This window comes from Glycine soja, chromosome 7 (assembly GCF_004193775.1).
Source record: "Glycine soja cultivar W05 chromosome 7, ASM419377v2, whole genome shotgun sequence".
NCBI classification, from domain to species: Eukaryota; Viridiplantae; Streptophyta; class Magnoliopsida; order Fabales; family Fabaceae; genus Glycine; species Glycine soja.
Genome location: NC_041008.1, coordinates 3,735,528 through 3,749,438, shown reverse-complemented (window position 1 = coordinate 3,749,438; position 13,911 = coordinate 3,735,528). Strand labels below are relative to the sequence as shown.

Genomic DNA, 13,911 nt, shown 5'->3' with positions numbered 1-13,911 from the left:
TTCATTGACATGGTACCACATTGCATATAAGATTAAGTCTTAGTATATCTGTTGCATAACACCTATGTAATGATCACTGTGACTTGTTACTTGATGGTGGGTAATGAATTGTGTGAATGTGAGATGTTATGTTGTACTAGAGATGTGTTGTTCTAAAGACGTTATTAATGTGAAAGTGTGGAATGTGATTTGTGATTAAATCCTTGGGGACAATGGCGTTATGCAATGAGTGATAAAATGATGTGAATTGTGTTAAATTGAGTTTGTTATACTTATATTATATGTATATATGTGCTTTTGTTTGTCTCTAGCTGTTTAGGAATGTGATAACTCGCTCCCTGTGTGTTGGTTGGGTTTGGATCATGTGATGATCTCGAACCTTGTGTTCGTAGGAGCAGATGACAAGGTGAATTGCTTTAAGAAACCTTGTTCTAAAAGATATCAGGACACAATGCTCTAATAGGATGTTACATTGGGGCATGAGTTTTTATTTTAATTGCATGATATTCCGAACATGTTATTTTACTTTATTTTATTTTGCTACTTAACTTGAGTTCTTTTGTAAACTTGAATGACCTTGTTTTGAGCCGAAAATGTTTCTGATAAGTTTTATTTAGTAACAGTTAAGTGAGTGTGAACTTTTTACTCACATGAACTCTTTTATACTTAGAAAATAAAATATCATTTTATGTAATTCCCTATTTTCATGTATTTTATTATATAAATATGTATATCAGGATAGAGTGTGTCACAATACCTCTAAGGAAAGCATCACAAATTCAATATACAACACATTACTATAACTTTATAAGTAAGTAACACTTCACAGATATTAGATAGTGTCAATCCATATATAAATATGCTCTACAAAGTGATAAGTTACAGTAAACATGATATTTATCTTTGATTCTCATAACTTAAAAAATGTTAAACATAAAGGAATTGATTAAAAATGATATGTTTTAATTCATCAAATATATGTAAGTACTAATTTCATTAATTAATAAATTATATCGTAAACTATGTTTTTTTTTCTTTCTAAACTCAATATTTGCCTTTGCATTTTAAAATTAATAAACTTAGTCATCGTATTTGTAAACATCAGTGAAATTGGTTTCTCTTCCAAACATTGTTATGCCTTGTTTCCTAATGTGACCAATTAACAATTTATAGCATTTCCAATTATGCTTATATAAGCAACCCAATTTATGTCACGTTAATTTTAAGTAATTAGGTTATTTTTCTCTTCAATGAAATTTTTTTATTAACAACAAATATTCTATTTGTTTTTTCTATATTTAATATAAAGTTAAACTCTTCAATTTTAAACAACTCAAAATTACATGTGTTACATTAAAATAATATTTTTTTCTTAAATAATTCCATTATAAATGCTATAACACATAATAGCCATATTTCTTTTTTACGTGGACACATAATAGCCACATGGTAATAAAGACTAATTCCTCTATATTTTGAAAAAGACTAACACACTAAATTATACTATAAAACGACTAAATTGCTATGAAGCTCGCAACCACGTATTTTAAAAGATAAAAAAATATGAAAATTGAAAAACCTCGTGATGCGAGAACTTTATGAAAGGAAAAACTCTAGCAAAAAAGCTATCAAATTAACAAGTAAATGTTTAAATTAATTTAAGAATGAAACATCATCTTTAATTTTGAATGATTTGAAGTTGATTGCATTAGTTCTTAAAAGATAGAAATCATTATCTTCGTCTTTGTAACTTATAAGATGAAAATATTAATCACTTTAATTGTTTTCAGACATTAAATTGATGTAAAAAACGACTATTAAAACAATGCTTCACTCTTTTATTTCAACCACGCAAATCAATGGTACAAGCTTTGAATATTCCATCTATATGCCACATCTATTCATATTCATCCATAAAATACAAGGTATAAGTGCCTATTGCCTTTGTTACTTTTCCATTGGAACGTAGTGGTTCAATTCAAGAATAAGAAACCTCTGCAACTTTGCTGCGATTCCAAAGGGTGAGTGAGTGTCCGGAGAACCAAGTGCCACGTGTGGAATCTTTGCTTAATTATACTTTATGTCATGTCTCCTTCGGTACCACAACTTTCATGTGTGTATTTTGAATACTATTATAAAAATAAATCTCTGTCCGCGTTACTCCACCGTGTCTGAGTGGGCCAAATAAAGCAATAATAATACAAACATCACAAGTAGACACACAAAGTCATAATTTCACCACCTACTCTGTTATTTTTTTTTTCTCCCTCTTGTTTTTTTGACCCATGGAAAATCATGATGCAAATGCTGTAAAAGGCTGCAATATTTGTAATCTAACACGTGCTATTAGGTGCATACCAATTACAAAGAGTAAAACATGAGTGATGATGTGATGCCCTTTTTGTGGGGGCATGCTTCCTTTAAATATCTACCATTTCTTCCTTTCACAGAATTCATCCCATTCCTAATTCTAATTTTTTTCTACTCTATTCAATTTCAATTTCTCTCTGTGTTTCCCCTCTCATCACCATGCTTCCAAAGTTCATCATTAGCCCCTTCAGGGTGGAATCCCAAGAAGGGAAGCATGTGAACAAGAGAAGAAAGCATGTGATATCATTTGAGAGTACCAACATGGATGTTGGTTTGAGACTTCTCCCTCAAATTACAAGCTCAAATAGCACATCAAATGTCCTCTTGAAATCTGCAGTGAGAAAGGCAAACCAACAATCCATCCCTCAAGACTTTTGCTTCCTTAAAACTTGCAATCTATGCAATAAGCAACTCAGTCCAGACAAAGATATTTACATGTACAGGTATAACCAAACTCCCAATACTCTCTACCTACGCATCATTTCTTAATTAAACATTAATATCATTATCTTATGCTAAAATTTAACATATCTTGGATCACTTATGGTCTAATTAAAGAAAACGGGCATCTGGGGTCATTTCTGATTTTCTTGATTATCTTTATTTTAACATTAAAATTAACATCTTGGATTGTACGTTTTGGTTTTAATTTACACATAAAAGTTTGAATCTTGATGCAATTTGATTCCTGATAGAACTTGGATTTGATGCTTCTGCAGCAGAGATCAAGGTTTCTGCAGTGTAGAGTGCCGGAACAGACAAATAGTTTTGGATGAGATGAGAGAATTAGAGAGCTCTACCAAGCAAATGGTAGCTGCTTATAGGCAATGTTCTAGTGAGGCACGTAGTGAGACTCGCCTTATACTTGAGGACCTACGAATGCAGAGACTTAAATCTAGAGTCTAAACCAAATCCCTTGTATATATAATAATCAAAACCACTACTGGAAATAATTTTTGTGAATCCCTTCATTTAGTTCAGAATTGCTTCATAAAGTATGGAGCCTAATTAAGATGGGAGATACAGGTATTGTGTATGAAACATGTTATACCGTCCATTTTTAATTTTTGAGAATTTTTAAAAGAAACATGTGACATGTTTATAAAATCATGGAATTTAACATAAGTGATTAATAAGTTAAAGTTAAGATTAAATTATTTGAATATTATTTAATTATCGATGAAAATTAAATAATTTTTTTTTAAAATTTTATTTACTTTTTAATCAACTTTTAGATTAATTAGAATTTTTTTTCTTTAATAAATCGGAGGGTTAAAAAAAACTTACAATAAATTCTTAGTTTTTCCGTTTTTAGCCTCAATAAGATTTTGGCTAATAGTTTATAACCTAGTTTTGTTAAATACATCTTAAAAAATATTGTTATAATTTAATTTTTATCTCTGAAAAAAAAACTTACTCTTAAAATTTAGAAACATTTATGACTATTTATGGTGCTTGTCTAGCACCACGTAGCCATGTTTATGGCGGAGACAGAACTGTAATTGATATCTAGCGTATATATGCAAAACAATAGATAAGGATAAGGTGTGGAAGTCCTCTAAAAAAAAGGTGATATGGAAGTTTTCCAATATTATGTGTATGCCCTTCAAATTCAATATTACATGTACCCTTATTGTCTTATAAAGAGATCGATCGAGGAGTACGTGGACCCAGCTTTAAACATTTATATCGACGGGCATCAAGATATTTTTCAATCAATCGATTTTTTTTTTTTAAATTAGATTTTTCATTCAAAGTAAACTAAACCCGCCTATATATTTTTATTTTGAAATAAAAATGCTAGATCACTTAGGCTCTTCTGATTTACAGGAGAGGAGGGGATGTGATGGGAGGGGGAAACAAGGAAACAGAGAAATTTTAATTAGATATTTTGTTTTATTGAGAGGAAGGGAGATGGTAATGGGATCTAGGAGTTTTGCTTTAATTGTTTATTTCATATATTAACTTATATAGTCTATCAAAAAAATAAAAAAGAGGAAGGGACGATAATAGAGTGGAGATGGTGACGAAAAATTCAACTAGACTAACAATTAAGTCATGTAAAAATGGTGCAAATGTTTGTTTCTTGTATTACTAAATCTAGCTAGTTAGAGGAAATTGATTTAAAAATTGAGGATCAAACCTCTACAGTCTACACCATTTATAATACCTTTCGCACTAAAAGTGTTAGGTCTACCATATTTCTCAATTAAGAATGAACTTGCCACGGGAGTATTTATTACAAATTATAATCACTCGTGTAAATAAGAAGTAGAAATTGAACTTAAATAAATAGTTCTAACATTTTTTTAAAATATTTTTGTTAGCAAATTGACTAAAAATAATTCTTTATTTCTATTAGAATAATATTTCTTTTATAACTATTTTGTATGAATAAATTCTTTATGATAAATAACTAGTGCGGTTAGGATATTTGTTAAGAAACTAAAAAGAAAAATATTATATTGAGACACGTAATTTTTATATTATCTTATGATTTTTATAATAAATATTTTTTATTTTAATTTTTTTAACTAATGTCTTAAGTACACTAATTAGTAAAATTCTTTCATTATAGTGGTATCAAATTACTTTTTGTAAGGATAATATGAGGTTGCTAAATACTTGAGAGTTCTTCTATTTTATTCCATACATGTTGGAAAGCTAAAGATAGATCAAATTTATTTAAATATTATTATTATTATTATTATTATTATTATTATTATTATTATTATTATTATTATTATTATAGAAAAATACAGAAGTGATTTAAGATTTATATTTTTAAATTATAATAAGAAATAGTTTAATTATCTATATACTATCAACATAAATATTTTACACTGTTAATCATTTTTTACCATAATAACATACCTTATTTGTTGATGACTAATGAATCTTGTTTAGGAAACTTGACAGCTTTTTGCTTTGTTTGTTTGGTAGAAATGATGAAAATAGAGAGAATAAAAATAAAAGATAAATATTTAAATTAAAATAAAATATAAAATATGTGAAACCAACTTGAGATTCATACTATTTCTCCTCTACTTTTTTCTTTATGTCCTCCGTTTCTTCCGACCAAACATAACATTAATGAAATCTTTTCTTTCAATTATATTTTTTATTTATAAATTTTAAACCTAAAATCTTATTTAAAATATGTAAGCCAAGGTCCACAACATGATGGCACACTATTAATCAAGTACGTATAAATTCTCACCATAAAAATCAAACATAAATTAAATCATCTTACATATAAATTATAAAATAATCATTATAAAAGCTAACCCCATTTTAAACTACAAACATTTTTTTCACTAAGGACGTATTCTTCAACCGATAGTAAAAAATTATTTATAAATGATTGAATAATAATGTAATTTTTTTATTTTCAATATGCATGTATCTAATTAACTCCCTTAACAAAAATAATTTTTAAAAAAGAAAAGAATATATATTTAACGTCCAAACACTGATATTTTATATGGTTAGTGATGAGATTCTACTATTAATCAAGAATCTCATTGAACGTTTATAGATTGATTGGGCTAGTATGATTTAGCAATATTTAGGTCTTAGGATAATATCTTGTTACGAAATATTATATATATTTGTGTAATACAGTCATTAATTTCATTAAAAAAGATAATGATAACGGATTAGAATATATAATCTAAAGATATGATTGATGTAAAAACAAGGAGAAAAATTAGGAAGAACGCTAGTTGTTAGTAATAAAAGGACAACCCATCCAATTGTCTCGTTGTTGTTTTTTTTAGTTGACAAATATTAATTATTATTAAATTATTGGTTTTTATTAACAAGAAAAATTGAAACCTTAATATATATTTTTTCTTTTTTAATAACTCTAACAATCTAATATCTCTGAAGTGTGTCATTGTACTGAAACATTGAAACATTCTGTCATTCTTTCGTTCATCAATGGATTCTTCATCTAGAGCAAAGACTGTCAATGCAGCAACAACGCAAAACAAAAAGAGGGGAAAGATTGAGATCAAAGAAGTTGAGCAGAGAAACCGGCGTTACGTGACTTTCTCCAAACGCAAACTAGGGTTATTCAACAAACTCACCGAGCTCTCTGTTCTCTGCCAAGTAGAGACCGCTGTGATCATCACCTCCCAAAACGGGAAGCTCTATTCCTGCGGCTACCCCGACCCCGACGCCGTCGTTCGGCGCTACCTCACCGGAGGGCCTCCGCTGCGGCGCAACCGTGCAAACAAGAGGGAGCAGCAAGAGTTCGTTGAGCAGCAAAGGCTGGAATACGAGGCTGTTCAGAATCAGTTGAAAGAAGAGAAAAAGCGTCTGCAAGAAATCAAAGGGACGCAAAATAATAATGGTTTCTGCTTTGCGGCCCCTTGGTGGAATCTCCCCACCGAGGGTATGGGTTTGGAAGATCTTGAACAGTTCAAGACTTCTTTGGAACGTTTGAAGTTTAACCTAGTTGGGGCGCTGCAAGAGAAGCAGATGAATTCGGTCCCATCAATGCCACATGCTGCTATGCTTCCACCAATGCCATCTACTGTGGTTCCACCAGTGCCACATGCTGCTATGGTTCCACCAATGTCATCTACTATGGTTCCACCAGTGCCACATGCTGCTATGGTTCCACCAATGATGCCACCACAGTTTCAAAACATGTCGCTCTTGAGGGCTCAACGTTTAAGTGGAAATCAAGTTCAAGATGATTATTGGAGGAGTGCTGCTATAGCTAGTACTGCTTCGACGTTTGCTTCAAATGTTTTTGGAAGCCTGAAAAATTATGGGTATACTACTTAAAACTTTATTGAATAAGTGATATGAATTGATGAGTGTTAATTGGATCGATGCTTAATTAGTTATAATGGAGGGATGTTAGCTAGTTTCAATTAGTATAGCTAGGTATTTGTTTTTCTTAATTGTTTGATGTTTCCATTACATGGTTTAATTAAAAATATATAATGTTTTCCTTTTGTTTTGTAAAGATTTAGAAAAGGATAGCATACAATCTTCTTGTATTCATGCACTCGAATCTGCTTGGAGTATGCGAATTTGGATGGATCAAGTTTGTCTCTTAATTTGCTTGCAATTATTGCAATAATTTAACTTGCCATATATGATGCCATAAAGGGCACTCTAATTTAAGCCAATTAACATGGCCTTTACGATCCCATGGCACCCATATTTTACATACTATAGTTTATTCATCTGATTCTTCGCTCGTGTTTTTTTTAATCAGCCAATCAAAGTATTGAATAAACTAAAAGGTACCAGAAGTATCAAATCAACAAGGTCAGAGCTTAGTTACACTATAACCACCTATCTTAGAAGTAACTACCCTCATATATATAATCAAAATCTATACCCATATGTAGCTATTCCTCCCAGCACCTGCTTCATTATTCGGAAACTTGATAAAGATTTAACTTATGTTTGTCTTCACTGCATCTTCTCAGAATAGATATCCAGCTTCATTATTCGGAAAAATTTACTGCTGAGATTATCCACGAATTGCTTGTACAGACAATAATACTTAAGAATGCTCTTATAGATTCATAAAATATCACTTTTGTAAAGGAAAAATAATTAGATGGTTCAAGTCTTCAAGATCACTACGTACGAGTTTACAAATTTTGCCAACTTTTATGTAAAACAAAACAGAGCTTTTAGTCGAAACCATAGTTATCCTAGACTATATAATTTCTCCAAGACACCCAAGTCCTTAACAATCTATATGGATGTATTTTAATAGTATCCAACTTGGCCAACACCTTGTCACGTAATCACTTCGCAATATCCTCCATGTTGTAGGAAATTAAATTAATGGCTTTCAACTTCTTCACAAAATTGAAGAAACACATGATATATTGCATAAAAACTTTAAAAATATCCAATCATTACTTTTTAAATAATTAAAAATATATATTAAATGTTCCTAGAGGAAAAAACTGCTAAAATTATTTTGAAAATCTAATAAGTTGGAAGTGTAACCTTATTGTGGTATTATAACTAGATAGAGTTTAATTTCTATAATTTATACTATCAATTAATTATAAATAATGATAGATATATTTTTAAGATAATTATGGTTAAAAACAATAAATCATACATCATAATTTTTTTTATTAGATATGACAATGCAAAACGTATATTTACACAATAAGTTGATAGATGTATAAAAAAACACTAGCAGAGTACTTTTTTTTTCCAAACAAGTGCATAGTACTAATATTTTACGAACCATAGCCTTTGGAAACAGACGAGGAACTATTGGCAACCTGTGTCATTTATTAGCAGTCAAACTAATGTAAATTCCAAGTTACATCGTGGCTTTTGGTTGTAATTCATGTACTACTACATTTAAAACAAAACGGTGAAATATTTAAGACTCGTGATTTTAATCATGCAGTTCGTCTTTTGCATCCCCGATTGTTGCAATTCATTTATATTTCCCTTTCTACATTCCCATACACAGATCCTCTACTGGATATATAAATATATCATACACAGTTATGAAAAAAATTATTTGGGGCTATGGAGGGAACTTCATGGGCATTTATGTTCTCTATTCCTGAAGATAATCTCCTAGTTGATGATTTCTACTTTTCAGCCCTTTACGATGCTGAAGAAGTATTTCCAATCTCAGATGAGAAATATGAACAATAGCTACAACTACAAGAAGCCTTTTATTCCTCTACAATGTCAAATGCTAGAACTAGAGTTAAAAACGAATTAAAGTTATCCAAGTGGATGTTGAAGTTGACGGTGACACCCCTTTGAGAACCCTCAAGGGGAAACAGAAAGAGACCGGTGAATCTTCCCGAGTCTACTGTGGCATTTGCATGGATGCCAAATCTGATGAAGAAAAATGTTCAGGAATCAAACTGTTCTCTCTTTTTGTGTTGATTGTATTGGGAAAAATGTGGCTGCAAAGATTCAGGAGAATATATCAATGGTGAAATGCCCTCACACCAAATGCAAGCAAGTTGTAGAGCCTCAACACTGTCGTTTAGTTATCACTAAGGAAGTGTTTGAGCGATGGGAAAATGCCCCATGTGAGAATTTGGTTCTTGCATCACAAAAATTTTATTGCCCTTTTAAGGATTGCTCAGCTATGTTGGTATGTGATGCTGAAGAAGTTGTGACTGTTTCAGAATGTCCACATTGTTAAAGACTCTTTTGTGCACAATGCAAGGTTGCATGGCACGCAGGAATAGATGGCAGTGAGTTTCGCAGCTTGAAGCAGGATGAGAGAGGGAGGGAGGATCTAAAGGTAATTGAACTTGCCAAGAACAAAAGTTGGAGAAGGTGTCCAAGATGCATATTCTATGTGGATAAAATTGAAGGATGTGCACATATTTCTTGCAGGTTGGTGATTGTGATGTACATATTTCAAGTTATTATTCTTTTATTTATTTATTTCAAAATATTTAACACCTTTTTCGTATTTTGCATGGATTTTTCTACTGGCTCACTGTTATCCTGTTCTGTAATCAACTTGTTTAATTTGCAGATGTGGCTATCAATTTTGTTATGCCTGATCCTCTTGGAGACAGCACCATATGTGTTTGACTTGAAGTATATATAGAGCTTCAATCAACCATTCTCAGTAAAGTTACTGGAGGCAAGTGAAATTTTAAGAGCACAGTAGCAATGTGATTCTAAGTGAAGTACAATAATAATCAAGTACTACATGACACAATACCTTTTTTATGCGCTTTTCGTAAGTTGAAAGAGGCTTTATTGTACTTTGCAATATATATGTTTGTCGCAATTTGAGTTTGTGAATGAATCCGATCGATTGTTTACTCTTGAGCCTGTAGAGAATGTAACAGCTGGTTGTATGTCGTTTTATTATTGCATTTAGATGATGTTTAGGTTCAGGTATAGTTTGTACCAAGAAATAGGTTCAGGCTATAGTAATTCGTAATTTTTTTATCTATTTACTTATATATTTTTATAACATTTAGTGCTGATAAAGAAAAAACAATTGCAAAATAGTTTTTCAGACGATATATGTTATTTTACATGTCGATACTCAGCCGCATTTCTTTGTCGCTTGTAGCAGTCAATATGTTAAATTAAAAATTAAATAATTTTACGCTATCCTTTTACACTTCATATAGTTCATTCGCATGTAATATAAAGAAATCTTCTTGATATCAAGTACTATTTTAATTAAGTAATTTAAGTCAAAACTTTAAATAGACCATCTTTTTCATATATTAAAAATAACATTGGCAGTTTATTAAAAGTTGTATAATATATAGTTAAAGAATAATAAAATAAAGTATTATTAGTGTATGAATAAAATTACAATAAGGTTAATGTTAAGGAAACACAATAATTTAATAATAATATTGATAAACAATAAAGTACTATTAGTGTATGAATACAAAAAATTTAAAATAATTACGAAAATATTACTCATTTAGTTCTTTTTTAATTTTGGATTATTTTTAAAAATATTTTCATTTTTATTTTATTTAGCTTTTGATTTTAAAGTTCAAGATAATTATATTTTTGTCAATGGCACCATTACTTTTAAATATATTTTTTAATTAATTTACACATGTATTTATTGTAAAATAAAAAAGGATAAAATAGAAAACTTCATATCTCTTTTATTATTATTAAGAAAATTTATTATATTTCTTAATTTTTAAATAAAAAATTATAAATTATAATTTATTGTTTTTTTAAGAGTGTCTAAATTATTGTCCTAATTACAATAACTTAGAAAGCCTAAATCATTTAAGTTTCCATAAATGTACAAATTAAATTCGTAAAGAAAGACATTTTCTTTTCCTATAATATACCTATATTTCTCTCCCTCTCACGTGTCAAATTAATATTTTTACAGTACTACTGTATACTAATGGAGAGAGATTCAATGGAATGAGGAGTATTATACTCTTAAGAAAAAATGCTAGTATATATAGTGACACTCTTTTACACCACTTTTACATATAAATTCTCTTTAATTGATTTAAATTTATTAAAAATTATAAAATAGGAGAGATAATTATCAAACATGAGAGACCACACTCATGGAGAAAAAATTGAACGAGTACAAATTTCTTACCGTAAATTAGAGTTGTATTTAGAACAGAAATAATATCATATATTGATCATTCTAAGACTTAAATCATAGACTCGACTACATCACATCAATTCTCGATAACATCCACAATTATTTTTTTTCTTTTTTCTTGTACGTTAACCTTTTTTGAAGCCTTTTGGTATTCCACTAAAAAAAGAGAGAGAAGAAAGAACACTCAGAAAGCCCGGAGACTCAAAAAAAAGATCACCAATACAACCAACAAACCTCGTGCTAATTTTAAACACTTTTCTTTTTTGGATAACAACTGCAGCATTTCTAATCCAGTAATTTCACAAAGTCAGGGAAATAGGTGCACCCACTGTACCCGGAATGCACTTTGCTTCGTCATTTGTTTAAAGAAAAAATTAGCTTCTGTAAAAGGAGATTTTGAACTATCGTGGTCAAGTCTATGATGTAGGCTTCAGATTGACCAATAATCTTATCGTATAACTTGTCAAAATACTGCAAAGGATTATATTAAAGAGTTTATTCCTAACCCTCCTTTTATTATGACATTTATTAGCAGTAAAACTACTGTAAACTCCAACGCTGGCTTTTGCATCCCCAATGGTTGCACTAATTCACGTTGCATTGAGAACATAACGGTCAAATATTTAAGACTCGTGATTATCAGTTCGCCTTTTGAATCACCGATGGTTGCAGTTCATGTTGTATTTGTTTTTCTACATTGCCATTCACAGATCTTCTTCTACTGGATATATAAATATATATCATACATAGTGTAATTTTTTCTTAATAAAAATATTTATGTGGGATATGGAGGGAACTTCATCGGCACCAACGACTTTGCCCTCTACTCCTGAAGATAATCGTCTCTTGGTTGACGATTTCTTCTTTTCAGCCCTTTATGATGCTGAAGAAGTATTTCCAATTTCAGATGAGAAATATGCAGAAGAGCTACAACTACAAGAAGTCCTATATTCCTCTACAGTGTCAAGTACTGGAGTTACAAAGGAAGTTATTCAAATTGATGTAGATGTTGACTGTGATACCCCTTTGAGAATCCTCAAGGGCAAACAGAAAGAGACCGGTGAATCTTCCCAACAAGTCTATTGTGGTATTTGTATGGATGCCAAATATGGTGAAGAAATGTTCAGAAACCAAAACTGCTCCCACTCATTTTGTGATGATTGCATTGGGAGATATGTGGCTACAAAGGTTCAGGAGAATATATCAATGGTGAAATGCCCTCACCCCAAATGCAAAGGGGTTATAGAGCCTCAGTACTGTCGCTCATTTATCCCTAAGGAAGTCTTTGATCGATGGGAAGATGCCCTATGTGAGAATTTGGTGCCTGGATCACAAAAATTTTATTGCCCTTTTAAGGATTGTTCTGCTATGTTGATAAATGATGCAGAGGAAATTGTGACTGTTTCGGAGTGTCCACACTGCAACAGATTGTTTTGTGCACAGTGCAAGGTTTCGTGGCATGCAGGAGTCGAATGTAAGGAGTTTCAGAATTTGAAGGAGTACGAGCGAGAGAGGGAAGATTTGATGGTGATGGAACTTGCTAAGAATAAAAATTGGAAAAGATGTCCAAAATGCAGCTTTTATGTGGAAAGAATCGATGGATGTACACGTATTACTTGCAGGTTTTTGTCTTGTGCATGCTTCAAACATTAATAGCATTATTCTTTTTTGCTGGTTCACTGTTTTCGTGTTTTACTAATTTGTAATCCAACATGTTTACAGATGTGGCAATGAATTTTGCTATGCCTGTGGATCCTCTTGGAGTGGTGGTCTGCACTATGAATGTAGACCTCGTTAAGAATTGCTGGAAGCAAGTGTGCAATGTTATTGGTATTTGCATGTTGCTAGTGAACAACATATGTAAAAGACTATCTTTTTTTGTCTCTTGGACTTTGCACTATATGGTTTTTGGTCATTTCAGTTTTTGAATGAATCTAGCTGCAAAAGTTTAGTTATACTGGTGAGCCTTCTGGAAGTGTGTCATTTGAATGCTCTTAGAGGATGTTCAAATTAAATTGCATTAGGTTCGGGTATAAATAGTAAAAGAGTAAAAGATAAATATGGAGGATAGAAAATATGATGAAATATTCTCTGTTATTGAAAATCCCAATGAGGACAATATATACACAAGCTGAAATCTTTTCATATAAACACCAGCAACAACAACATAAAAGATAAAATTGAAAAATATAGTTAATGTATTCTAGAACCTACTAATATTTACAACAAAAGAAGAAAAAATGAATCAGGTATATGCTTAAGAATGAGAAACAGATTGGTCAAGAAGGTATTAGGCTTCTTCTGTTTTAAATAGTAAATTCTTTGCTATGTATGTAGTACTTTTATTTGTTTTCTTAACATTTTCAATTGCAAAAGTGATTCTTTTTCATATATTTCTACCAGCTATATTTTTTGTCGCGTGAAGAAGTCAGCTTAGATTCCTTTTATGC

The 13,911-nt window shown here is 30.8% G+C and overlaps 3 protein-coding genes across 3 annotated transcripts; all 3 read left to right on the top strand.

The window, feature by feature from the left end:
- The first annotated feature begins 2,285 nt into the window (after window positions 1-2,285).
- Window positions 2,286-7,418, top strand: LOC114418701 (agamous-like MADS-box protein AGL28). Its single transcript, XM_028384170.1, has 2 exons — window positions 2,286-2,813; window positions 6,330-7,418. Exons 1-2 carry the CDS (start codon window positions 2,530-2,532, stop codon window positions 7,165-7,167), a joined length of 1,122 nt encoding a protein of 373 aa, XP_028239971.1. The 5' UTR covers window positions 2,286-2,529; the 3' UTR covers window positions 7,168-7,418.
- A 1,817-nt stretch (window positions 7,419-9,235) lies between these two features.
- Window positions 9,236-9,939, top strand: LOC114419318. Its single transcript, XM_028384974.1, has 4 exons — window positions 9,236-9,487; window positions 9,563-9,640; window positions 9,736-9,745; window positions 9,881-9,939. The coding sequence occupies exons 1-4, from the start codon at window positions 9,236-9,238 to the stop codon at window positions 9,937-9,939; spliced, it is 399 nt and encodes a 132-aa protein (XP_028240775.1).
- A 2,308-nt stretch (window positions 9,940-12,247) lies between these two features.
- Window positions 12,248-13,393, top strand: LOC114419317 (E3 ubiquitin-protein ligase RNF144A-like). Its single transcript, XM_028384973.1, has 3 exons — window positions 12,248-13,064; window positions 13,184-13,291; window positions 13,383-13,393. Exons 1-3 carry the CDS (start codon window positions 12,248-12,250, stop codon window positions 13,391-13,393), a joined length of 936 nt encoding a protein of 311 aa, XP_028240774.1.
- The last annotated feature ends 518 nt before the right edge of the window (window positions 13,394-13,911 follow it).